This window comes from Littorina saxatilis, linkage group LG12, assembly GCF_037325665.1.
Source record: "Littorina saxatilis isolate snail1 linkage group LG12, US_GU_Lsax_2.0, whole genome shotgun sequence".
Taxonomy (NCBI): Eukaryota; Metazoa; Mollusca; class Gastropoda; order Littorinimorpha; family Littorinidae; genus Littorina; species Littorina saxatilis.
In genome coordinates, this window is record NC_090256.1 from 65,323,456 (window position 1) to 65,351,383 (window position 27,928).

At 40.1% G+C, this 27,928-nt stretch overlaps 1 protein-coding gene across 3 annotated transcripts; it reads left to right on the forward strand.

Annotated features, from left to right (window-relative positions):
• Positions 1 to 1,948: 1,948 nt before the first annotated feature.
• LOC138982565 (SH3 and PX domain-containing protein 2B-like) lies at positions 1,949 to 27,928 on the forward strand. Of its 3 annotated transcripts, none has more exons than XM_070355887.1 (12): positions 1,949 to 2,130; positions 4,521 to 4,601; positions 7,638 to 7,713; positions 9,837 to 9,913; positions 11,881 to 11,978; positions 18,234 to 18,388; positions 18,915 to 19,025; positions 19,438 to 19,555; positions 20,360 to 20,762; positions 21,290 to 21,406; positions 21,874 to 21,990; positions 23,341 to 27,928. In XM_070355887.1, the coding sequence occupies exons 1-12, from the start codon at positions 2,062 to 2,064 to the stop codon at positions 25,006 to 25,008; spliced, it is 3,090 nt and encodes a 1,029-aa protein (XP_070211988.1). In that variant the 5' UTR covers positions 1,949 to 2,061; the 3' UTR covers positions 25,009 to 27,928. The 3 variants fall into 3 exon arrangements, with proteins under 3 accessions (XP_070211988.1, XP_070211990.1, XP_070211989.1); XM_070355889.1 differs by having other exon boundaries at positions 21,874 to 21,978; XM_070355888.1 differs by having other exon boundaries at positions 18,237 to 18,388.

Below are 27,928 nucleotides of genomic sequence, written 5' to 3' on the forward strand. Positions count from 1 at the left end.
CTTTATAGTCAGTTAATATACTATACTAGCTATACTAGCAAAAGAATGATTTTGAAGAATGGGCGGAGATGTAGCTCAGTCTGTAGTTCGCTGGATTTGTATCCAGTTGGCCGCTGTCAGCGGGAGTTCGTCCCCACGTTCGGCGAGAGATTTATTTCTCAGAGTCTTCTTCTTCTTCTTCAGCGTTCCAGAATTTTTTCTGGTTACGTGTGAGCTCGTTTACCCATTATTTTGGGTTCCCCACACTATACTCTGAGAGCATAGTCAGCTCACTCCGCTTTCGTTGAGTAGGCATGCTGGGTATTTTCGTGTTTCCATAACCCACCAAACTCTGACATGGATTACAGGATCTTTTCCGTGCGCACTTGGTCTTGTGCTTGCGTGTACACACGAAGGGGGTTAAGTCACTAGCAGGTCTGCACATAAGTTGACCTGGGAGATCGGAAAAATCTCCACTCTTAACCCACCAGGCGGCAGCGACCGGGATTTGAACTCACGACCTCCCGATTAGGAGGCCGACGTCTTAACACCACGCCACTGCGCCCAGTACTCTCAGAGTCAACTTTGTGTGCAGACTCTCCTCGGTGTCCGAACACCCCCGTGTGTACATACACGCAAGCACAAGACCAAGTGCGCACGAAAAAGATCCTGTAATCCATGTCAGAGTTCGGTGGGTTATAGAAACACGAAAATACCCAGCATGCTTCCTCCGAAAACGGCGTATGGCTGCCTAAATGGCGGGGTAAAAAACAGTCATACACGTAAAATTCCACTCGTGCAAAAAAAAAACCACGAGTGTACGTGGGAGTTTCAGCCCACGAACGCAGAAGAAGAAGAAGAAGAAGAATGTAAACGTACGTTGAAATGAATTGTACTTTTCGAGAGACACAAAAATATATTTTCTTTTTATATGAGACGAAAAACCGAGGTCCCTTTGTGTACACTACATTGGGGTGTGCACGTTAAAGATCCCACGATTGACAAAAGGGTCTTTCCTGGCAAAATTGTTTAGGCTTAAAGATAACATGTCTGTGTCTTTCGCTTAAGATAAAAATGTCCACCAAATACCCGTGTGACTTGGAATAATAGGCCCTTGAAAGGTAAATATGCGCCGAAATGGCAGCGATCTATACTGGCCCAAACAATTTCATCTCACACGGCATTCTGTAAAGGGCCTAGAGCCATACGGTTAGGCACTTAAAAATATCCAGTTATTATTATTATTATGTAGCGATATTGCAAGCAGGTGGTTTTTTTTCATTGAGGAAACTGATGAATTGTGTTGATAACGTTCTACAACAGTACAAGCAACAACTGAGAATAAGGACAAACAAAACACACAAATGCAGGCACATATGCTCACGCACACACATACAAACATATTTGGAATCTATACACCGTCCTAAAACGTACAGTGTCTACAAACTATACTTTGAATTCAGAATCCTAAGCGGCTCCAATTTAAAAAATAAAAAATGTGACAGTCGTTTATAATAGGATATGTCTGACTCAATCTTTCTCCCCTCTTTTTCTTTCTCAAACACATTTTCTTTCTTCTTTTTTACCATATTAGGTCTTAAATGTGTCTATATGAGAAAAAAATGTAGATACACCTGAGTAGTTCACTGGGTAGGTGACAGCAGAGTTTTGTCAAATAATGACAACAGAAAACAACAACACGGACACATGAAAAGTCTGTCTCTGTGTTGGTGTGTGTGTACGAGTGTGTGTTTTGTACTACTTATTTGCTTTCTTAATAATTGTTTTCAGCACTATATCCCAATTGAACCAGAGCATGATAAAATACAAAAGACGTGATTCATTTCAGGGAAACTGGTTATTTTGGTACCTGTGGTTGTGACGCAATCAGTTTATGGGTAGTCCTAACTCAGTGTCCACATTGAGTCATCAACGCAATGTGTGGTCACGTGTCTTGAAGTTTCCGGAAGTAAATGTGTTTTGCTCTTTTGTAGCCTGCTGCCAGTGTCTTCGCCGTAATTTCCTTTCAGAGCGTTTTAACTGTAAGGCTTCGTGGGCTTTCCCTCGGCAGATGATGATAAGATGACGAAGACGATAGTTGATATTCAGGTCGTGGACGCGGAGAAGAGGAGAGTTCCCAGTAAACATTACGTAAGTAATGCTGTCTGCTACATGTATTTTTCTTGTGTGGTTGTTTGTGTTCTGCTGGTGTGTGAAACTTCAAAGTGAAACTAGAATTCAAAAGCTTTGTAATGAAGTGCACATCAAGATCAGAATCAGTGGTTGTTTTTCATGTGTGTCCTTTTTATGCGCGTGTTCGCGTGTCCGTATGTTTCCTGTGTGTGTGTGTGTGTGTGTGTGTGTGTGTGTTACTGTCAGTGTCACTGTACGTGTGCGTGTGTGTGTGTGTACGTACGTTTGCCTGTATACATATATACACATACATAGATATGTTAGTATATTTTACAGCCAAACATTCCACAGTTTTTAAAGACTAATCGAGAATGATTACAGTACACTCATGTACAGTACAACCTTGTTGCTTTTTAAAACAAAATGTTTTTACTTTGTCTGAATGTGCTCAAGGAAGTATGCCTTGTTTTGAAGGAATCTCTACAAACTGGTTGCTTTTATTGGAGTGTGAGGATCTGTGTGCCTTGTTTTGAATTAACGCAGTTTTTGGATTTCTCCCTCTAGCTATAATTCACATACAATGATAGTTGATACATGTTGTTATTTTTGGCTTAACTAGATATCATCAGTTGATCATGCTATATCATGTCAAATGTTGATTGTAGTAAATATTTATTTTCAAAATTTAGCACAGATTGTGAACAGATAGTGTACTGGTTAGATCTTGCTTTTTACACACTATAACTAGTAAGCTTTCTTTGGTTTTGCTAGTTGCCTGATGTATGATCACTTAAGCTGTTTGCAGTTTGGTGAAAGGTTATTTCCTGTTAGTGTTATCATTATAGTGGTGTAACAACTCTGAGTTAGTGAGCACTATATAATTCCTGCATCCTGAAAAAATGAATTTCCTGTTAAATAATCCTCTTCATCAACAGAAACTTTGGAGTTTAATGTTTAACATACATGGTAATAATCTAACTTATAAAGCTCGTTTCTGTGTGTCTGCATGTCTGTCTGTGGTATGATGACTAAAGGCTCCGAAATGACAGCACCGACTGAGACGGGAATTTCAGGGTATATTCTTTGCCACTTGACTCGGTGATAGGGTACTTATGGAAAACTAAACCAGAAAGGCGTCGTTAACCCCTTCACTGCCACAGTATAACAGCATTATCCGAACGGTCTATGGGAAAGAAATGTGTTTAGAACCCCTACAAGTACTTGGACAGTGGTTACCTCCCATTTAGTTTTCAGAAATGTCCTGAAATGTTGTTGACACAAATCCCACGTATGAGATACGGTTATGGGCGTAGGACAAACCGAAAATGACCACGTATTACATACGGGGTGGGCAGTGAAGGGGTTAAAAACGGCGATTAACAGTAGACATCCTGTGAACCATCGAGGATCCTGCCAGTCTAGGCTGGCCAAATTGGCCCACGTCTCCTGACTATGTCGGCAATTTATTACGTCACTGTCTTTCGCTGCGTCATGTTTGTGGCGTCATTGTCGAGCGCTAAGCTTTAGCTGGACAAGTCTCGGTCACTTGAGGCTAACCAAGAATGTGTCCTTCTTTTTGCATTTTTGTGTAGACCTGTGTTTGACAGTGTGTGTATTTGTGTGCGCGCGTGCATGCATGTCAGTGCGTATGATCTTATGTATGAACGAAAACGGGAGAAAGAGTATTTGCATGGTTCTTTATCTGTGTGTTTGCTGCTTCTTTTTCTGTTTATGTCTGTCTGTCTGTCCCTTTGTTTGGTATGCGAAAGCGCTCGCGCGAGTATTTGTGTTTGTGTTTCCGTGTGTGCAGGCGAGTGTGTGTCAGTGGAGGGGGGGGGGGGGGATGCGTACACGTTCATACGCGATCATGCCGGCATGCGTGTGTGTGTGCTAGCGTTTTTGCAGGCGAGTGTGTGTCAGTGGGGAGTGTGTGTGTGCGTATGCGTTCATACGCGTGTGTGTGTGTGTGTGTTGACCAGGACTTCAGCATATAATCCCAACAACAACAAATTTCTTTCTAATTCAAAGGATTCATATGTCATACTCATATACATGTAGTTAATGGCACTTATTTGCAGATTCCATGTTATTGTTTGATTGGGGTTGAAGGTCTGCATTGTGACAGTTATTGAGTTAAATGGAAATCATTTATCATGTTGTGAAAAAGTAGCTTGTGTTAAAATGAATGGCATCAAGTTGCTATAGTTATGCATGGATGCATTATGCATTCTATCATTGCTTGATCTATTATAGTGCTGATCCATCAATAATACATTCAAAATCTCATTTTAAATGATTTCTGTTTTGGGATTTGTTAGTGTTTTGTTTTTATCTGTATCTTTCTTTCTCCCCTCTAATTCTTTGTTATTGGTGCACTGTTTAAAGTAGTTTATCATTTGTTTGTACAGGTATATGTGATAGTGGTGAAATGGTCAGACAACAGCAGCATGGTTGTGTATCGCCGTTACAGTCGTTTCTTCGACCTTCAGGTAAACAACTTGTTATTCAGCACACAGGGTACTGTCATTATAATATCTGTGTCATACTTGTGCCGCAGTGCATGCAGTTTGAGATGAACTTTCATCGGAATTGGTCAGAATGTATGATAATGCATAATCTTGCACTCAACACTAACTGCATAATAGTTTTACTTTTAATACATTTCTGCAACATAGAAGGGCCTTTGACTCATTCTGTGATGTTTTGCAATTAAGACTAAGCTAGCAGCTAGCACCGTCTTATTATGTATGTATATATATGTGATCCGTTTTCTTTGAGCTTTATATGGGTGAATGAAAGATTTCATTTGAACGTGCTATATTGACACATCTAATACATTTCTGATTAATCATTTGTAACTTTTATCTTCCTTGTTGGTTACTGCATAGTAAGATTATTCATACAGTTGTGGGCATGCAGTTACCATTATTACAAATTGCAGAGAGAGGAGAGGGGGGAAAACACACAGAGTGAATTAATTAGCTCTTAATTGGGGTTACCTAGCGGCCGGACGCATGTTAGATTTTAAAACAAAATCTGTCCCAGCTGCAGGAAAGCAATGGTGAATAATACTATCACAAGAAAAAACATGAAGTTAACGATTTAAACATTTCAGGAATTATCACTGCACATCCCACATGTGCCAAACAGCAAAACTAGGTTGCAATCTCTTTTTCATAAACAATGCTCGTCTTTCAAGTCAGTACATGACATGAGTGCACTAATTAAGTAAGACAGGAAGTATGTTGTTCATGAACATTTTTTTTCGCATGAAGTATGCGTTATGGTAACATAAGAAACAAACAACAACAACAACAAAACAGGGGCCATATAGTGACCAAAAAAAAGCAAAACAGCAGCAGAATTAACACCAAAGCATATGAACAAATTGCAACCAGTCTGTACTTTGCTTAAATAACAAGTCGGTCCCCTCAAGTTCCTTTGGCAAAGTTTGTGACAATTGAATTCAAAATGCTGTTCTTTATGGTTGTGCAGACAGAAGCATTCTTTATTTGGGAAGAAAAGATAATGTCACACACTTTTTCCTGTGTTTGAAAGCTGGGCTGGGAAATCCTGTCGGTGCATAACCGGCCCATAAATGTTTATGTCAGTCTTCACCTATTAAAAGACAGATGACTCACAGTTTTACTCTCATGCTTTGGTGAAAGAAGAGAGTCACTATGGGGTTTCACGCACACAGACACAGGTTTAGGCTGTACATACTTTCTTTGATACCAAAGAAGATTGAGATTTCAAGTGGTAAAACCCAGAGGACATTTTTAAGTGTAGTGTATTGTGACTCTGATGATTGTGGAAATATGTCCCTGCTCATGCACACAAAGACTGGTGCTCTGAAGTGTTAGGCCAAAAAAAAAAATTTAGTCTGTTTACGGTAACCCGACCGACCCTATTTTTTTCGTGCGACCCTAGACTTTTTTTTGGCATTTGGGGAAAAAAAAAAAATCTTGTTTTTTTGCAAAATAACGTAAAAATATGGTTTTTTTGAAGAAAAAAAAAATCCCGACTTACCGACCCTATTTTTTTGGCCTATGTTACCGTAAACAGACTTTTTTTTTGGCCTTATCCTTGTGTAATTTGGAATACAGTACTGTGCAAGCTAAGACTGAATTGAATCAGCACTAAGATATTACCCCCCGCGGGTTAGGGGGAAGAATTTACCCGATGCTCCCCAGCATGTCGTAAGAGGCGACTATAACGGATTCTGTTTCTCCTTTTACCCTTGTTAAGTGGTTCTTGTATAGAATATAGTCAATGTTTGTACAGATTTTTAGTCAAGCAGTATGTAAGAAATGTTAAGTCCTTTGTACTGGAAACTTGCATTCTCCCAGTAAGGTAATATATTGTACTACGTTGCAAGCCCCTGGAGCAATTTTTTGATTAGTGCTTTTGTGAACAAGAAACAATTAACAAGTGGCTCTATCCCATCTCCCCCCCCTTTCCTTGTCGTGATATAACATAACCTTCGTGGTTGGAAACGACGTTAAACACCAAATAAAGAAAGACTGTGCAAGCTAAGACTGAATTGAATCAGCACTAAGAAATTTAAAAAAAATTAAAGCATGACAATTTCCAGACACTACAACTGTACAAGACCTGTGACAAGGAAAAAATACTAAGTTTGATAAAGACGTGCAGATACAAATAACAATGTTAACGCAGATGTGCTCACAAACACTAACACAAATGCAGGTATACACATGTACTTGCATAGTATATTTCATGCACACCCGCATACACACACAGACATACACACACGCACGCATGCACACACACACACACACACACACACACACACACACACACACACACACACACACACACACAAACACACACACAAACACACACTCAGAGCTGACGTTATGATGTGACAATTAGTAATTGAAATCGCTGTGACTGAGAGAGTCACTGACATGAATCATTACTTTGAATCGCAAGCACTTTAGATTTCCTGTCCAGAATCAAAGTGCTTTTTAACACAGCATCATTTTTTTCAGGAGCTGTTCCAGTGTCAATGTTTGCCTTTCTTGATTAATCTTATTTACAATAGATCATTTGAAGTGCTTTCACGACCATCAAATTAAGTTAGGCCAAAAAGAAAAATATGTCTGTTTCCGGTAACCAGACCGACCCTATTTTTAAGCGCCGACACTAAAGTGTTTTTTTCGCTTTTCGCACACACACACAAAAAATAGAAAAATAAATAAAAATATGAAGTCAAGTATACTTTATTTAGTTGCAATATATCAAGGTCAAAAACATGTGCTAAATAATTGTAAGTAAACTAAGCAAGCGTTTAAAAAATATTTTTTAAAAAACGTAAAAAGATGGTAACAAAACGTAAGAAAAAGGTTAAAAAAAATAATTTAAAAAAACGACCGACCGACCCTATTTTTTTCGGCGATGTTACCGGAAACAGACATATTTTTCTTTTTGGACTTACCTACTTGTAATGAATAGTGCTAATTGGTGAATCACTGTAATTGTGTCTGTGTGTGTGATTTCAGACTCAACTGCTGGACAAGTTTCCCATAGAAGCTGGCAGTGTGGACCCAACTTTGCGTTTAATACCGTTTCTACCTGGTAAGAAGTTTGGAATTGTAGGCACAAATATGCAAAGTACACTACGTACATTATTCTTCGGTGCCGTATTTATCAGTGTTGTGGAACGCCCCTTTTAAGACCCCTCAATTTAAGACTTCCCCCTTTTAAGACCTATTTTTGTTTTAGATTTTCTATTTATAACCTACCCCCCGCGGGTTAGGGGGAAGAATTTACCCGATGCTCCCCAGCATGTCGTAAGAGGCGACTAACGGATTCTGTTTCTCCTTTTACCCTTGTTAAGGGTTTCTTGTATAGAATATAGTCAATGTTTGTAAAGATTTTAGTCAAGCAGTATGTAAGAAATGTTAAGTTCTTTGTACTGGAAACTTGCATTCTCCCAGTAAGGTAATAATTGAACTGTCGTTGCAAGCCCCTGGAGCAAATTTTTGATTAGTGCTTTTGTGAACAAGAAACAATTGACAAGTGGCTCTATCCCATCTCCCCCCCTTTCCCCGTTGCGATATAACCTTCGTGGTTGAATTAACGACGTTAAACACCAAATAAAGAAAGAAAGTTATACCTCCATTTTGAGACTCCCTCCTTTTTAAGACCCAATTTTCTCAGATTTGGGTAGGTCTGAAAAGGGGGGTTCCACTGTATGCAACTTTGTTTCTTTTCTTTTTTATATTTAGTCAAGTTTTGACTAAATATTTTAACATCGAGGGGGAATCGAAACGAGGGTCGTGGTGTATGTGCGTATGTGTGTGCGTGCGTGTGTGTGTGTGTGTGTGTGTGTGTGTAGAGCGATTCAGACTAAACTACTGGACCGATCTTTATGAAATTTGACATGAGAGTTCCTGGGTATGAAATCCCCGAACGTTTTTTTCATTTTTTTGATAAATGTCTTTGATGACGTCATATCCGGCTTTTCGTGAAAGTTGAGGCGGCACTGTCACGCCCTCATTTTTCAACCAAATTGGTTGAAATTTTGGTCAAGTACTCTTCAACGAAGCCCGGGGTTCGGTATTGCATTTCAGCTTGGTGGCTTAAAAATTAATTAATGACTTTGGTCATTAAAAATCGGAAAATTGTAAAAAAAAATAAAAATTTATAAAACGATCCAAATTTACGTTTATCTTATTCTCCATCATTTGCTGATTCCAAAAACATATAAATATGTTATATTCGGATTAAAAACAAGCTCTGAAAATTAAATATATAAAAATTATTATCACATTTTTTTTTTCGAAATCAATTTAAAAACACTTTCATCTTATTCCTTGTCGGTTCCTGATTCCAAAAATATATAGATATGATATGTTTGGATTAAAAACACGCTCAGAAAGTTAAAACAAAGAGAGGTACAGAAAAGCGTGCTATCCTTCTCAGCGCAACGAATACCCCGCTCTTCTTGTCAATTCCACGTGTTCTGTGAGTTCGACAGCTACTTGACTAAATATTGTATTTTCGCCTTACGCGACTTGTTCTTTTCAGAGTTGGGTTTGCAGCCATAAAAAGTGCAGTACTGATCATGAAGATTTAACAAAAATCTAATCTAATTTTTAAATTGGAATTTTAACAACAGATTCCAACATTATCGCATTGCATTGAATTTATTGTTTCTTGAATCCCAGAATATGTATAAACGTTCACTCTTAAAACTGACGGTGCTCAAAATTAAAGAAAAACAGTCCTATCTTTGCATGCTTCACAATTTAGAGTAGCTTGATCAGTCTGTCTCAGTCTTCAGGTTTCAGCTAGCCAAGCTTTACTAGTCTGTGTGATTATTGATCTCATGTTTGCAGTCTCGATCTTTTATTTTCAGGCTGTCAGGTTCGTTTTGATATTGTTTCACGCAACTTGTTTTTTTTTCTTAGGTTTTTTCTCTCTCCTTTCCATCTTTGTTGAAAATACTGTTGGGCTGGAGGAATTATTTGTTTTTTAATGACTCGTGATATTAACTACGATGGAACAGATCTCTTCTGTGAAAAATTAGTGTTTGTATTGAGGTTATAACAGGTTTTTCTTTATTGTTCACACAATTTGTTTGCTTTTTACAATTGTTTTGTTGATATAAAATGTTCATTTCTTCATGTTTGACAGAATTTGATTGAGTAGTTTGCACATGTACTGAAAAGAAAATATGTTGTCTTGGTCATCAGGAAAAATCTTCTTTGGTCGAAGTCAAGTCAGAGACGTGGCAATGAAACGGCTGAGTGAGATTGATGCCTACTGCAAAGTGAGTATTCCTTCTCTATCTGGACTAGGTTGACTAAATTTTAGAAGTCTGAAAAAGAGGCAAAATGTTTGGGAACCAAAAGGCTTTTAAAGGACCAGGTCATAGTCAATGAAAACTGTGCAAAGGTTCTTTTAATAGAGTTGTTCCTGTCACATACCTAAATCCAGTATGGTAAAATCTAGGGGTGCAGACTTTTTTTTTGCTCCCATGGGGTGGCCTTCACGCGGCGGGAGCGTTTAAACAGAGCTACCCCACCCCTTTACTTCTCTTCTTTTGTCTTATTTCTGCCTTACCAGTCCTTTCACCTATATTTCCTTCCAAGAAAACTCTCCTTACTATTCCCTGCAGTTTTCCAATTCTTTTCTTGTTGTCTTATTTCTACCTGACTGGATCCATCACCTTTATTTCACTTACCAAAAGTCTTCTTTTTCACATCCTTATTTCTCTGCACCCCGCATGTCGTAAGAGGCGACTAACGGATTCTGTTTCTCCTTTTACCCTTGTTAAGTGGTTCTTGTATAGAATATAGTCAATGTTTGTAAAGATTTTAGTCAAGCAGTATGTAAGAAATCTTTAGTCCTTTGTACTGGAAACTTGCATTCTCCCAGTAAGGTCATATATTGTACTACGTTGCAAGCCCCTGGAGCAATTTTTTTATTAGTGCTTTTATGAACAAGAAACACTTAACAAGTGGCTCTATCCCATCTTTCCCCTATCCCATCTCCCCTCTTTCCCTCGTCGCGATATAACCTTCGTGGTTGAAAACGACGTTAAACACCAAATAAAGAAAGAAAGAAAGAAAGACTTTTTTTCCAGAAGCCCAAAATTTAGGAAGCTCTTGGCATTGACTCAGCCTCAGTAAACACGAATGCACACACACAATCACACACACAAACACACACACACACATATATGCACACATATGTGCACATATGTGTGCACTTATGTGCGCACATATATGTGTTGTTATGTGTGTTCGAATTCTCAGCAGATGTTTGCATGTGCTGAAGACTTTATTCTTCATTGTGCAAGCTCTCCTTTTTGTGAAAACTGTGCTTTCCTGAGCTTCCTTATCCTAAGTGTTTGATGCAATCTTCTTCTTCTTCTTCGTACGACGGTTTTTGATGACACAACCATTTGTCGAGGGTAGCGTAGGCACCCGGTCTGCTCCCCGCCTAAAAAAGGCCAGTGCCGTTCCGTCTTCGAGGGACTGCGTGGGTTTCATTTCGGAGTTTTCCTTCTCCTAGACGAGTTTCCTTCCATGGATGATGAGCCTCCTCTACCCTTGTTTTGAATTCAGAGTGGTCTTCTCTTAGGATAGCTGCCTGCCAGGGTTGACGAGCCTATCCTGCCCGGCTATTTGACCCATAGCTGGAGGTTGGTTCGTGGGCACCTGGGCGTTTCCACACACCGGTGGGCCCGCATGCCGCACGTCTAGGGGCCAACCTCCTCCGAGTCCTTGTAGTCTAGCCTGGGGCCTTGCGGTACCCAGTTTACGCCTGTCGCCGCGATGGAGGCACAACATAGGGCTTGTTGTGGAGAGGTTATTGTACTGGCAGGAGAGGCTGACCCATTCTGCTCTCTTTTCGCATTGTCCTAAAAAGGACAGACGGTGCTAGCCAGCGGTGAGGGCTGAAAGCGAGAAGTGACAAGCACAAGACACTTCGCCAACACACTAGACACGTCACACAACCGTTTGGCAGGCTGATGCAATCAATGTGCCCCTTGCAAAAATATCTGAGAAAAAAATGTCATCAGTGAGTTTGCCTGCCCCGCCTCCCCTCTCCCCCGTCCACACACACAATGGCATAGCCCTGGTCACTGGCCAACTTTCAGATATTCTTATGTTGTCCAGCTGTTCTCCAACCTTTTTCTTCTATTTCATTTTTTTTATTTTTTTTTTATTTGTTTGTTTATTTGTTTTTATGTCATTACAGTACAAGACGTATTTCTCTTTGTGTTACCAGAGTGTCCTGGCATTGCCTCATCACATTTCCCAGTGCGACGAAGTACTGGCATTCTTTGAAGTAGAGCCAGAAGACCTTGACCCTCCCAAAGAAGAACCGTAAGCTACTCGATCTTTTTATTTGAATGTGATAATATCTGTTACTGAAAATCATGTACAGTCCTATATGCAGTGTAAAGTCCTCTGATGAGAGAACCTTGCAGTGAAGGACGCCATCTATTTTCCTTTGTTGTCATAACAGAATTATCCCTTTTAAGAGGATACACCTGCGATTTAGGGATCATCAGCTTCTCACTAGTCACCTGAGTGTACGTTCTTTCATCACAGGGTACCAATACTACACATGCAAGAAAGCTTGAAAAGCATGTACATAAATGATTTTGTTTTTTAACTGGAATCGCTCTAGAAGATTTTGTAATGGTATTTCAAACACCCTGGGACATACTCTCCATAATAAAACAGAACGTTCACACACAAGAAAGCTGTAGCAAAATGTTTCAGCAGCAATACTGTTTAACATGTCTGTGGTCTGCATACAATTAGTGTATCTTTGAACATACTGAATTTTTGGAGAACTCTTACTTCAATAATTATGTAGCACGAGTAGTAGAGGAATCTTTTATTCTTAACTTGCTCACATTCTGTGGTCTAATCCATATCAGAAATGAGCGGCGTTTTTCTCTTGGTATACTAGGGTGAGTTTTAAGGCATGCATGACCTTCTTTTCTTTTGCACTTTTTGTTGGCCTGGTTTTCAGTGTTTTTAATTTTTCCACAGATTTTGAGATTTGAAGTTGCTTTTGTGGTACTTTTTTCAAGAGTGTGGCTTTGATAATAATTTTGGTTTTAAAGAGCTCAAATGACTTGCATACAGTTACATTTTTATTGAATTCCAGTGCAGTATGTATTCCTGCGTTAGTCTTTTCTTCTTATTTTATTTTTCAAACAATAATAATAGGTCTTTTGTTTGATGTGACAGTCGGACATTTAAACATGCAAAATCTAGTAAACTGTTGATAAGTGTGTGATATTGCTTTATCTTCTGATTTATTTTGCGCAAAAACCATCACTAACTCATGGCTACATGGTCATTTTAAACTTACTTTTTTTATTTAGTTATTGCTGCTTTTGCATTGGCCAACCCATTATTAAAAGAAACTAACTGGAAACAGTGTTTCATAATTGTGAATACATGTAATCAAACATACGTTCAGGTCATTTACTCCTTGTGAAGATCAGATTAACTGAAAAGATGAAGACAGAACACAAGAGATAACATTACATCTTTGATGGAACTGATAGTAACTCTAATTTGTTGAAGGCAGCAGGAATGTAACCAAAGGAATTCTTTATGTTCAGATCAAATAAACAATAGCCTGTCAGGTGTTTCTTTAATTAAACATCGTCATTTATTACACTCGTGTTGGAAGTAAACATACATCCCAACCTCCTTGTCTTTTTGTAAGTTACTGTGTTAAAAGGGTAATTTAATCGTGACTAACGTTCAGGGATTGCGACTTTACCCATGATCATTGACCCAAACGAATAGATAAAAATGTCCACCAAAATACCTGTGTGACTTGGAATAATAGGCCGTGAAAAGTAGGATATGCGCCAAAATGGCTGCGATCTGCTGGCCGATGTGAATGCGTGATGTATTGTGTAAAAAAAATTCCATCTCACACGGCATAAATAAATCCCTGCGCCTTGAATATGTGCGCGATATAAATTGCATAAAATAAAAATTTAAAAAATTAAAAAATAAATCCCTGCGCTTAGAACTGTACCCACGGAATACGCGCGATATAAGCCTCATATTGATTGATTAATTGAAACGAATACAGTGGAAACCCCTTTTAAAACTCCAAAATCCGAGAACATTGTGTCTTAAAAAGAATCAGGTAGTCTTTAAATAGAGGCAAATTTACGAAGGTCATAAACGGAAAATCTAAAAAAGCAATGTCTTAAAAGGGTGGTAGTCTGAAATAGAGGGGGCTTAAAATGGGGTTCCACTGTATACTTAAAGCTATTACACATGCATGCATGATTCTATGATTTCATTGCCGATTCATTGGTGGCTGTGTATTTGATAAGCCGGAGTGCGAAGATGGCAGGAAATCAGCACTTTGTCCTGAAACAGATCCTTCCCTTGTGACACATCTACATGCTATGACTTACAACTCCGTCGTTTAACTGCCATCCATTAACTTTGTGCGATTGCTACAGCTGCCATGGCCTATGCACTTTTTAGAAGTGCTGCTTACTGCGTTTGAGTGTTTGCAGAAACATGTGAAATGTACTTGGATTAATAACCAGAAGTGACTTAATGCGCAGTTGTTGAATCTAATGACTGATTTGTGTGCATGTTCTGTGACGAAGGTGTTTCGTGTGGTAAAGTCTTCTCCATTTTCAGTCAAAGCAGAGCTATAGATTTGATGATGCAATTCTGATATTTTAAGGTTACAATTGAAACAGAGGCAGTAAAGTAACAGTAAAGTAACAGTAAAGCAAAATTAAAGAGACCGAGCACATATGTGACCCTCCACCACGGAATGAGTCGCATGTCACCTTTTCATGATTTTCATATTTTTACATTTTCTTAAAGAGTTTGTTATTCTCTATCCAGTGGTGAAAACCGTTTTAGAAAAGAGTGAACACTTTTTGAGTTATAAGCCTGTGACTATGGTGACCCTCACACTGTTACTAGACACCCCCCGGACTTATATTAAGCCTAGCGCAGAACCGCGCGAGGTGACATGCGACTCATTTCGTGGTGGAGGGTCACATATTTGATACATTTTAAGTATTTTCATTGACAAAAGCTTCCTCTCCATCGCTATAATAAACAACTAGCTTTGACATCAGTGTAGGTTTGAGATTTTCATTAGAGAATTGCATTGAATATATATTTCCATTTTGTTTGTAAGAATATCAAGCAGATTGTGTTGGTAGAATAAGCAGCCAAAATAATTCACAGTTTTGCACAATCTCAGGAAGTCAAAACGGCTATGGTATAACATTTACACACAGTCTGCATAGTATAAAAACAACTAATTCAAAAAAATGTACAATATGAGGGAAGACCAAGGACTACTACTTGTAGTAGTCCTTGGGGAAGACTTAAATTGAAGAGTGGTTATTTAATTCAAATTGCTAGCACATTCAGAGGAAGTTCAATTTGTAGAGATCAGCAGGCCAAATAAAACAGGCCCAAATATTTCAAGTTTATTTTAACGTCTGGCCGTTGGTGTTCTGTTTATTTTTCTTTACAATGCACAGTTTGTTTTTATGACACTGCAAAGTAGCACAGTCTTAGTCCTGCTGTGTTTGCGTAGTTGAGTTTTAATGGTTCATTTTTTGCGTGATGGTCATTTTTGTTCTTCTTCATATTTTATGTTTTGTTCAAGAACTTCCTGTTTTTTTCTTAAATAAAAGATCCCTTTTATTATCACAATGAACTGGTGAATGTGACTCACCATAATGTTAACTTTTTTCCTTCTGTTAAGTGTTATCGATGTGTGTCAAGGGAGATTAAAAAAAACACCCATGGGCCTTTGTTTTGTGTATAGAATGATACTATCTAAGACATTCAAAAGAAAATTTCTGTCGAATTTGATCTTATGAAGTCCAGAAGACATTTGCTGTGAATACTGTACATGCCCCATAACTTGATGCTAATTAATTAATGAAATGAATTGGAATTAATATTCTTCAGTGTCAGAGTACCCCCCGCGGGTTAGGGGGAGTCCCATATTGGTTGGGACGAGAAAGAATATACCCGATGCTGTCCAGCATGTCGTATTAAGAGGCGACTAACGGATTCTGTTTCTCCTTTTACCCTTGTTAAGTGTTTCTTGTATAGAATATAGTCAATGTTTGTAAAGATTTTAGTCAAGCAGTATGTAAGAAATGTTAAGTCCTTTATGTACTGGAAACTTGCATTCTCCCAGTAAGGTCATATATTGTACTACGTTGCAAGCCCCTGGAACAATTTTTTGATTAGTGCTTTTGTGAACAAGAAACAATTAACAAGTGGCTCTATCCCATCTCCCCCATTTCCCCTATCCCATCTCCCCCCTTTCCCCATCGCGATATAACCTTGAATGGTTGAAAACGACGTTAAACACCAAATAAAGAAAGAAAATGTCAGAGTCCCAGTTCAGTTCATCGTTATATTTTATTTAGTGTAGGCAGGTATGCATACATCTAGCAGATAAAACCTGTTGTTTTTTTATTTTGTTAAATGTGGTGTTTTTTTTTTTTTTATTGATTTTAAGGAATTCAAATCTGTTATCTAGAAAATATGAACAAGTTCCACTGCTGTCGGACACGGGTGAAAAAGTAGGATATTGCAAAAACAGACAAGAGTACATGCGCATGGAAAATTTATAGTCTGGAAATTAGACTACTGTGTAGCCCCCTTATAAGACCCCCCAATTTAAGACTTACCCCCTTTACTACTTTTTCTGATTTTTTGGTGCTTACTCACACCCTGTGTAAAATTATGTCCATTTTAAGACTCCCACATTTTAAAGACCTCATTTTCTCTGATTTTTTGGTGCGTACTCACAGCCTGTGTAAAAATAAGTCCATTTTAAGACTCCCACATTTTAAAGACCTCATTTTCTCTGATTTTTTGGTGCGTACTCACAGCCTGTGTAAAAATAAGTCCATTTTAAGACTCCCACATTTTAAAGACCTCATTTTCTCTGATTTTTTAAAGTCTTAAATGGGGGCACCCAGACACAGGATTTAATATTTGAGAAAATGAATGTTCAAACACTTATTTAAAGGTGTATTCCTGGTGTTTGGTGTCATCATTCCCAACCCCACACAAACTGTACGTTACATCTCTTGGAGTGATTTGAGACAGTTTTTGGACTAGCATGCTCATTTAATTGCTGAAGGAAAAATAGGGTGAGGGGGGATAACAAGGAAGAGTCACGGTCACAATGTTTGTCAGATATTTAGTACCATTAGTTATTTAGCTTTTTTTGCTTGTCACCCTGACCACGCCCAGCGCCTTCTCATCGGCGTTAGGGGGGCAGAAACCAGTGTGAGAGCCTCAGTAGTTTTTATCCAGTTTTTAACATTGTAACATAGCATTTTTTAACTGTGCTTGAAAAGCCTACATTCTAGGGCAAACGGACTAAAACCGCAAGTACAGCAGCAAGAAGACCAGCTGGAGTTGTACACTATATCCACCTTGTGTACAGTGAACTTTTAAGACTCTTTTAGATGCGCACACCCAAAAAACGTCACGTTGATAGTCGTCGTCGGCTTCTGTGGCGCACCCGCCAACCACCAACCCAGGCGGGTTATCCAGATCCAGATCCAGATTTGCAATGAAAACATTTAGACAGCGGTGGGGTTCAGGGGGTGTTGTTTGTCAGATAACATTTATGCAACAATAGTAGCCCTCTCAGTTTTTCCTTGTGTTTTAATTGTTGAATATCAGGTATAACAGACGGTGAAAATTTTTCCTCTTTCCTGGTACAGTGCTGTGGTTATTGATTAATCTTTTGGATTTTTTTATTTCTATTTGTTGTTTGTTGTTGGTGTGGTTATTTTTACAGTCTGAATGACTGATAGCAGTGTCATACAATTTTATTTTTAAATGCCAGGTCAAGTGTGACTTCAGCTGCCACTGGAAAAAGAATGATTATGCTAATTGTGAAATGGGAGGGATACCAGTTAAAAATATATCTTAAAAAACTGTGATTTGAATGCTTAAATCATGCATATTTGGGGTGGGGTATTATGGTTTCTAAATGCTTTACTTCATACATTTGTTTGTTTGTTTGTTTGGTTGGTTGGTTGGTTGTCTTCTTTTCGGTTCATAAGTACAATGATTGGATTCATTTGATTATTGAGTACAGTAAATACTCTGTGTGTTTCTGTGCATGCTCGTTCTTTATTTATTTTCATGACATTTCATTTGTGATCTGACTCATTGTCTAATTCCTTTATTACTTGAAAAGAAAATATAAACATTGTTTTAGATTAACTTTGTTCAACCTCGTACTTGCAAAAGATCAAGTTAATCCATGTATAAACTCATGCAGGACTTATAACCTTTCAGTAGAAGGAAGTTTATACATGCATCCCTGAATGAAGATAATTTCCTTGAATGCCTATGTTTCAAAGTGAAAATAATTCAAATAAAAACCTGACTTGTGCGTTTCATCACTCATGGTGATGTGTAAAATCATTTAGCAACATTTGCACTGTGCTTTAAGACCCAGTAGAATATTTCAAAGACAGAATTAAAGGAGAAAGAAACAATGGATCCCTTTTCTAAGAAATGTGGTGACATGAAACGCAAACTATCTCAAAAACTGAAACGCTCGGGCAGCAGCAAGAACAAGGGAGAGAAGAAGGTGGACAAGATCTCCGGCCCCAAGAGTCTCGACCAGTATGTGGCAGTGGCCGACTACATCGAACAGGAAAAGGGGGAGATGACCCTGACCGCTGGCATGATCGTGGAAGTGACGGAGAAGAGTGAAAGCGGTAAGCTGGAAGTGACAGTGTAGAGTGCATGCGTGCGTGCGTGTGTGTGTGTGTGTGCGTGCGTGCGTGCGTGCGTGCCTGTGTGTCCGTGTCAAATTTCTGTCAATCGATCTTCGTGTCTGTGTTTGTCTATTGTTTTGGTCACCTGTATGTCTTTGTCAGAGAATATTGAATGTTTAATAGACTAGTTAGTGTTCTTGGACTAGGGTATTAGCTGGTACAGAAAACTTCTAAACAATAATTTACAATATGTTTTTCTGCAAGCCACTAGCTTTTGCAAAGTGAAGACAGTCCTCCTGCTTGGTAGCATTATGTGTAAAGCAGAATCTTGTGGTATAATTTTGAAAGCGATCTGAGGGGCATTTTTCTGAGGTATTTTCCCTTTCATTATTTGCTACTTCACCATTTAAAAAGATTGGGTTAAACAAACACGAGGGTTGCCACTACAGTGCTTATTCAAGATAGATCTCTCAAAGAGTCTTGGTATCTTCTATGTTGATGCATGTTCTGTGGTGAATTGTTTCAGGCTGGTGGTTTGTGAATGCAGAGGAGCAGCAAGGTTGGGTGCCCAGTACCTACCTGGAGCCGGTTGACGGAACGGCTGCCAACCAGGCCTCCTTTGTCAGGGACGGACAGGGTGGGTACAGTCATTTGTTTACTAGTTTAATATGTGTGTGTGTGTGTGTGTGTGTGTGTGTGTATGAATGTGAGTGTGTGCGCGTGCGTGCGTGTGTGCATATATGCATGTGTGTTCATGCGTGCGCGCCTGCATTGGTATCTGTAACTCTGTGTGTGTGTGTGTGTGTGTGTGTGTGTGTGTGTGTGTGTGTGTGTGTGTGTGTGTTTTGTAACTCAGAACTTCTTGCTAATCAAGGTTCAGATTTATACCCAGTGGCAGAAGCTGAATCTGCCATTAGATAAGCCAAGAAAATGTTGCAGTCTCTTGCATTCTGTGCTTCATGAAAACGAGAGGGGATTAGGGGTTAAATTATCCATTTGATTGATTATTTTCCAAATGATGATGATTATTTTTGCACCTGTCTTTACAGAAGAGAAGTTCATTTGCATTGAGACATTCACTGCTCAGAACGACGATGAAATCTCTCTGGAAAAGGGAGTGATCGTTGAAGTCGAAGAGAAAAGCATGGATGGCTGGTGGAAAGTAAAGTAAGAGACATCTGAATACTTTTGTGTTTGTCTGTCTGTGAGGCTGTCTGTCTCTATATCAACCTGCTTCTCTCTGTGTCTGTCTCTCTTTTCTTCTCTTCTCTGATTACCTTGCAAGAGTTGTTTTTCTCATCACATCTACAGATCTAACATACCCTGAATTTGCAGTCACTTTGTTGAAATTATTTTAAAGTTAAACTTCTTTGTGAATTTTACGGAAAAAGAAGGGTCCAGAAGTTAGTACCTTGCTTTTCAAGACTCTTTCCCACTCTTTCCATCTGTCTGCCTCTGTCTCACTCTGTTTTCGCCCCATTATATACAGTCAAACCTGCCTTTGCGACCACCTCTCAAAAGCGATCAACTGCCCACAACAACCATTCCCATGGATCCCAGACGAGTTTTTCTTCTATATATTTCAACTTACCATAACGACCACCTGTCTATATAATGACCATTTCTGGTCAATCCCTTGGGTGGTCGTTATCGACAGGTTCAACTGTACCTTTTTCCTACACTATATTATAACGCTTACCACGGTGGAATGAGTCGCATGTCACCTTTGTATGATGTTCATATTTTTTGCATTTTCCTAAAGAGTTTTTTATGCTCTATCCAGTGGTGAAAACCGTTTTAGAAAAGAGCAAAAACTGTTTGAGTTATAAGCCTGTGACTAAGGTGACCCTCACACTGTTACCAGACACTCCCCGGACTTATATTAAGCCTGGCGCAGAACCGCGCGAGGTGACATGCGACTCATTTCGTGGTGGAGGGTCACATATTATAACGCTTACCATGGTGGTTTAGGTACCAAGGCAGAGAAGGCTATGCACCCGCCACCTACCTGAAAAAGAGCAACGACCCTTACGCTAAAAGCTTGGTGGAGAAAAGCCGACAGAGTGGCGTCAAGATTATCGGCAACCTGTCCGATGTCTCCAACCTTCTGGCCAGCTCCACGAGCCCCCGTAACTCTGGTATTTTCTCTGGGGATTTTGCGGCAGGAGGTGACAATAGGGCCTCGAGTGCTTCAATGGCATCCAGAGATGATGATGAATACGATGAGTGGGACGATGAGGAGAATGATGTGTTGAAAAAGTTGGATTCCAGGGCAGAACCTAAGCCAGACTCCCTCGCCAAGGTGTTGTTGAAGCAGCGATCCTTGGAAAGGGGCGGGAGCTTGAAACCCCCGCCACGCCAAAATTCCATCCAGGTTGGTTGAATTTAAACATTAAATAAATGTTCTTTAAATTGTTGAAAGTTTTGTCAAGGGTTATTGTATTGTTGTCAGTATTAACTGCCTTAAGTCTGCATTTGTTGATCTCGTTTTGTGTGTCTTTCTTCTCCCTCTCCTCTGTTGTGTGTGCGTGTGTGTTGGTGTCTGTGTCTGTGCGGCTTAGTTATGTCATATTGTCAAGAAAATGTCCTTTACAGATTGTGTTCAGTGAGAAAACTTAGTTTGCAAGGTCAGCTGATCTTCATTTATTCTTTTGTTTTTATGTGTTTTGTGGTTTGTTTGTTTTTTAAGTTTAGTTGGGTTTTTTTTGTGTGTGTTTTTTTGTTTTGTTATAGCTCTTCTAAGATTCGTCTTCTTTTATATACTTAACTTTGTCAACGCCAGACATGCATTTGGGGCAGATTCCAAAAGTGTTTTTGATCAGTGCATCAGCATATGTCGGTACATTTTGTCAAAACGCTCATGATTTATAAGGTTTTTCACTCTACTTTTGTACCTTTCAGAAAATGGTCGTGCTTCCCACTACACCCCCTGTCAGGTCATCCACCTACATGACCGTGTGTGACTTTGAGGACACTGTCGGGGATGGCATCAGCTTTTCCATTGGAGAGACTGTCACTGTGAGTTTGTTTACACAAGCATGGATGATTCTAGACACTTTGCCAAGGAGAGAGAATGGAGTTCAAGAAAATAAACAGGGGATGCAACTCTGTAATGATCACTTTTAAAGCAAAAGCTGTAAACACTACGAGGATTACAACATCTGCCAACACGTTTGCTTGTGTGTGTGTGTGTGTGTGTGTGTGTGTGTGTGTGTGTGTGTGTGTGTGTGTGTGTGTGTGTGTGTGTGTGTGTGAATGCGTGTGTGCAAGAGACAGACAAAGAGAGCATGTGTATGCGTTGTCCCCAAGTAAGTTTCACAGAACTCAATTCAGAGCACTAATACACTTCTGTGACTCGGTTAAGCCAACCAGAGACTATATCGATGGCTAACAAAAAGAACCTAGATTTTACAATGTCAATCTTAACTGAAAATTGCAGCATTTGTTTTTAAGCTAATCTGTGAATTTCTGCTTTGTAAAATCAGGTGCTGGAGAAAAGTTCCAGTGGCTGGTGGTTTGTGAAGCGGGAACAGGACCAAGGATGGGTGCCAGAGTCTTACCTGGAAGAGACTTCTGCTTCAGGGCCACAGGTGACTCATTTGGTGAGTGTGTTTGTGTGTGTGTGTGTGTGTGTGTGTGTGTGTGTGTGTGTGTGTGTGTGTGTGTGTGTGTGTGTGTGTGTGTGTGTGTGATGATGTGATGTGTTTGTTTACATTTCATGTATTCATGACTCTTTGTGTTTTCGGTGCACACACACCTCTGTGTAATAAACAGGTATAAGCTCTATTCACATAATGGTTTCTTGCCCCAAAACGCAGTTATTGAGCTACATTACATCACTCTGAGTGATTAAAAAAAATGCAGACAGTGTTTTGAGTAGCCTAGACAATGAGTAATTTGTATTGAATTATAGAAAAGAATATTGATATTGTTAATGTTGTGTTTCTTTATTCCTTCCTTCTCTCCTGCATTGTAAGTTTCCTTCTTTCTTTATTTCCTCAAATAATTCATTGTTGAATCTAGGGTCTAAGTCAGAATGTAGAGATTAAACCCTTTTTATATTTAGTCAAGTTTTGACTAAATATTTTCACATCGAGGGGGAATCGAAACGAGGGTCGTGGTGTATGTGCGTGTGTGTGTGCGTGCGTGTGTGTGTGTGTCTGTGTGTGTGTGTGTAGAGCGATTCAGACTAAACTACTGGACCAATCTTTATGAAATTTGACATGAGAGTTCCTGGGTATGAAATCCCCATACGTTTTTTTCATTTTTTTGATAAATGTCTTTGATGACGTCATATCTGGCTTTTCGTGAAAGTTGAGGCGGCACTGTCACACCCTCATTTTTCAACCAAATTGGTTGAAATTTTGGTCAAGTAATCTTCGACGAAGCCCGGACTTCGGTATTGCATTTCAGCTTGGTGGCTTAAAAATTAATTAATGACTTTGGTCATTAAAAATCTGAAAATTGTAAAAAAAAATAAAAATTTATAAAACGATCCAAATTTACGTTTATCTTATTCTCCATCATTTGCTGATTCCAAAAACATATAAATATGTTATATTCGGATTAAGAACAAGCTCTGAAAATTAAATATATAAAAATTATTATCAAAATTAAATTGTCCAAATCAATTTAAAAACACTTTCATCTTATTCCTTGTCGGTTCCTGATTCCAAAAACATATAGATATGATATGTTTGGATTAAAAACACGCTCAGAAAGTTAAAACAAAGAGAGGTACAGAAAAGCGTGCTATCCTTCTTAGCGCAACTACTACCCCGCTCTTCTTGTCAATTTCATTGCCTTTGCCATGAGCGGTGGACTGACGATGCTACGAGTATACGGTCTTGCTGAAAAATTGCATTGCGTTCAGTTTCATTCTGTGAGTTCGACAGCTACTTGACTAAATATTGTATTTTCGCCTTACGCGACTTGTTCATTGTTGTTGACAGAATTCGGCGGGTCAAGGGGTTAATACAGTGGAAGAAGAGAGCGATGAGTGTGAGGATAGCGATGATGATCTACCCACACAGCCCCCCTCAGCAGCCTTGACCAATGCACTCAACTCTCGCCTCAAGGGCGTAAACGAAAACAAAACTTCCGTCAGACCAGGAGTACCAGGGCCTCCGAAGCTGCCAACAAAAGCCATTGGCAAACCTCCAGCATTGCCGTCCAAGCCTAAGGAACAGCCCACAGAAGAAACCGATGCACAGCAAGCGAAAGAGCCACTAGCTGGCCTTGCTGGTGCCTTGATGGCCAAGTTTGAATCCAAACCACCAAGTCTGGTGAACAAACCAGGTGACAAGCCAACACCTCCAGGTCTTCCAAACAAGCCTGGTGATAAGCCGACACCTCCAGGTCTTCCAAACAAGCCTGGAGGCAAGCCGACACCACCGGGTCTGCCAGTTAAACCGGCAGACAAACCTGGACCAGCCGGTTTGCCGAGTCAGCCTGGAGGCAAGATAACACCAAACAAGTCAGCGGAAAAAACCCGCCCGCCATGGCTGGCTAACAAAGTGAGTGAGAAGCCGGGGCTGCCCAACAAACTTGCTGACAGACCAGGCCCTCCAGGCCTGCCTAGCAAGCCAGGTGAAAAGCCAGGTTTTCATGGTGTACCAAAGAAGCCCGAAGAACGAGATGTTTCTGGTAGTGTTTCTAACCGGGCAAGTGTGCTCAGATCCATGTTCGAGTCTCAGCAGGAAGAGAAACCTGTGAAACCATCTTTTCATCATCCCAAACCAACCCCGCCAGCAAAATCTTTTGGGGGGTCTGGAGATTCACAAAGCAAACCTGGCCTTCCAGGCAAGCCTACATTTGGTGTGAAACCAACGGCGGGACAGAAGCCATCAATACCTTTTAAAAGTGACAGCAGGCCAGCCAGCGCTGTGAAGCCTCAATTCCCACCTCCAAAAGTTCTGTCTGGTCCACCAAAGCTTTCATCCAAACCCACTTTTGGCCCCAAACCTAGTGCAGATTCCAACAACAACAGGAGTGATGGCACTGATAAACCTACACCGAACAGGGTCCAAAGCATGGCAGCATCGCTGGGGAATATGGGGTTCGGACAGAATTCCTCCAGTGGTGGTACAAGACCTTCGCTGCCAGACAAAAAGCCCACAACCCCGCAGGCCCCCTCTCAGAAACCCAGCACGCACAGCTCCGAGTCTGGCCCTGGCAAACCTCGCGTAGGAAACTTTGTCAGCGAACTTGGCAACAAACTCAACTTTGGTGGAAACACTCCCGGAGGGGGTGGGGGCAGTGTGAGAAGTCCGGAACCTTCCCCAGTGTCTAAGGCAGCCCCCTGGTCGGCCCAAACAGCGCACAGTGAAATACCAAAACCTCCAGAACCTTCTCCTGTGACAAAAGCAGCTCCATGGTCTGTAAAGGCCAACGTCCAGCAACCCAGTATTCCTAAAGCAGCGGCGGAAAGCAGTGGGGTGGAGTTTGAGGTGACAGCAGACTTTAGGGCGGAGGGGGCGGAAGAGCTGGCCATTACCCTCGGGGACATGGTGGAGGTACTGGACAGGCAGCAAGAGGATTGGTGGCTGGTCCGGCTGAGAGGGGAGGAGGGCTGGGTGCCTAGCTCCTTCCTTGCACCTGCAGCAGAGTGGGATGATTAGGAACCAAAGTAATTCGATTCCGAAGGTGTGCGGACCCAGCCTAAAGGGATAAACTAAACCCTGTATGGGGTCTGGGTGCTCAGCAGCTCCTATAGTGCCCGCTCCTACTTGGAACCCGCAGCAGAGTGGGATGATTATAGGGACCAGAATAATTTGATTCTGAAGGTGTGTGGACCTACCCTACAGTTCTAAACTGAACCCTGTAAGGGGACTGGGTGTCCATCTCCTACCTCAAACCTGCAGCAGAGTGGGATGACTAGAGACTATAGTATTTAATTTTAAAGGTGTGAGGACCAAAAATAAAGGCATAAGCCTGCTTTTTGAATGATGATATGAATCAAATGGAGTACTGGAGCTTAGAAGTTAGGCTGAATGCAGATTACTGTTAATTATATATATATTTATGTGCAAAAACCAGCTATATATATATATTCCTTGTGTACAGAGGGTATGGCTGTGTTACGTCTGACTTTTAGCCTTCACTTGACTTTTGTCAATACATTGTACTCCTGTGCTCATGCCTTTAAATTTTACATAATATACATGGGATGAATAGAATTATGAAGAGGAGTTAGCATATGCCTTGGTTGAACGTTTACATGATGAGATCACCTGTTAAGAGGGGGAACGAGTTTTGTGACCTGAAGCAGTATTCATGTTCTGACAGTTAGTACCGTACTTTCCGGGTCATAAGGCGCGACTTTTTTCCTCGAGTTTGACCCCTGCGTCTTGTATAACAAAGCGCCTAATCCGTGTATGAAATACAAAAAAAAATCAAAGAGACCGCCTGAGTACCAGTCAAACAACTTGTGATAATGCATGTTTCAGCTACTAGGTACTACCCTGGCCAAGTTTCCTCTCAAGACATCAAAGAGACCGCCCCATAGGTTAAACTCGGTCACTGACCCCGGTGCAGGAAGTGTTTCCTCTCTCAGATCTATGACAGGGGAAACACCTCTCACAGCAAAAACTGGGTCATTGACCCCTGGGAAGAAGGTCAGTGTCTAAACAAGGCAACCCAGCTATCACAATGGACCTGCCTTTGATCTCGCCGCACACACAGAGCACACATATTTCCACTCTGTATTCTTCCTTTGATGTGCGGCTTATTTTCATTCTTCGACCGTTTGTTACCGGTATACTTTTTTAATTTTGGTGCACCCTATCGGCCCCCTGCGCCCAATGGGTGACTGGATTTCAATTTTGTTTAAAAAGAAGGCCTTATGCGCTGTAGCGCCTTGTAACCCGGAAAGTACGGTATGTGAATTAAGGTTAAAAATGTCACTCACATGAGGATTTATTTTTATTGTTACCCTTGTGGCCATTTGTTACTTTTGATGTAATGATCACAAATCATGCCTGCAGATATAATATTTCATGTGAATAATGTAATTCAAAAGTAATTTCTGAGTAACCTGGTCAATTTACTTAAGCATTGTTAGGAGTGACCTGGTCAATAATTGAGCACTTTATTGAGCATGATGTAATGGGCCAGAACACATGAATTGACTTTCCCATAAAAATGGGAACAATTTTCATTGTCTATAATTCTTCACTGAATGAATGTTGCTGTGTTCTGTTAAGTGGGATAAAGCAACAGTAGCAAAATTAGGTAGAAGCAAAATTGTTTCGAACATTCCTTAATTCTTATATTGCATGATTGACCTCTCAAGCTGTTTTAAAGTTGCGTTCATTGTATTACCTTTCTGTGTCTCCTGTTTTCTTTGCATTTGTAGAATTCTTCAAAGGCAAGTTCTCTCTTCTTTCTGTCCACCTCTGTCTTTCTTCAGCATCTGCTTTATCCTTGGTTGTGTATTCTATGTCAGGGGCGGATCAGTTGCTTTGTAAGGGGGGGGGCACTTTGAATCGAAAGTGAATGTGATGGGCGCGAAGCGCCCGAATTTGCTAGGGGGGTCCGGGGGCATGCCCCCCCGGAAAAAAAATTTGCCCAAAGAAGCAAAATGGTGCCATCTGGTGCCATTTGAACTTAGAAATGGTCATAAAATCAGCATAGAAAAATCTTTTTTTTTTCTTCTTCTTTTTTTTTTTCGGGGGGGGGGGGGGGGGGGGCACGTGCCCCCTGTGCCCCCCCCCTCGTCCGCCCCTGTATGTGGTGATCAAGTCGCATACAAAATCTGTTGAGACATAATCGGTTGGTGTAGAATTGTATTTTTGAAATAGATGCTTTTTATTTTCTAAAAAGGAATTTGCGTTCATTGAATGGATTGATGGAAACATTGTTTGTGGTGCATTTTGGGGTAGATTTCCTGCAGAAACTGGAGGGGTTTATCAAGAACTTGAGAAAGATTTAGGCTATTTAAGCATCGTTTTAAATTCATGTGCGTAAGTGAATGTGTAAAATAGTTGTTGCATCTGCAGCTGATTTGTGTGAGTTTTTTTGAAGAAAATTAATATACATTGCAATTTGTGAAATGTTCCCTGCTATTATTAGCAAATCCCAAAGTCACAACAATAAGTCAGTGAAGCTGGATTTGATGAATGTATGAATGAATGGGGAAAAAAAACCATTTTATGTATCGATTAATCCTGTCAATTTTGACTGCTTTTATTGTGTGAATTTGGATATTTTAATGTGTATATCTTAGGTATTATGATCAAATCCATATCCACACTAAATTATTTGTTGGTATCAGAAAAGAAATTTATTGTATAGAATGTTACCCCAAAATAGGATTGCCTGTACATGTGTGATACGTGAATGGTGTTTTTTTTCTGCATTATTCGGTTTTTCGTACTTTTGGGTCAGGGAGAAATGGTGTTGCACAAACCTTTTTATTTTTAAACCATGATACTGAAAATGTATGATTATATTTTTGCACTGAATATCAAAAGGATCAGTCTCACTCAGAAGCTTAAAAGCCATATTTGACGAAGAAAATACATGTTTTCCCCACATTCA

Excerpts from the sequence above, each read along its gene's own strand:
- LOC138982565 (XM_070355887.1), top strand. The coding sequence starts at position 2,062 with ATGACGAAGACGATAGTTGATATTCAGGTCGTGGACGCGGAGAAGAGG. Across the intron at positions 19,026-19,437 it reads CTTTGTCAGGGACGGACAGG|AAGAGAAGTTCATTTGCATT; the intron begins GTGGGTACAGTC and ends CTGTCTTTACAG. Across the intron at positions 19,556-20,359 it reads GATGGCTGGTGGAAAGTAAA|GTACCAAGGCAGAGAAGGCT; the intron begins GTAAGAGACATC and ends ATGGTGGTTTAG.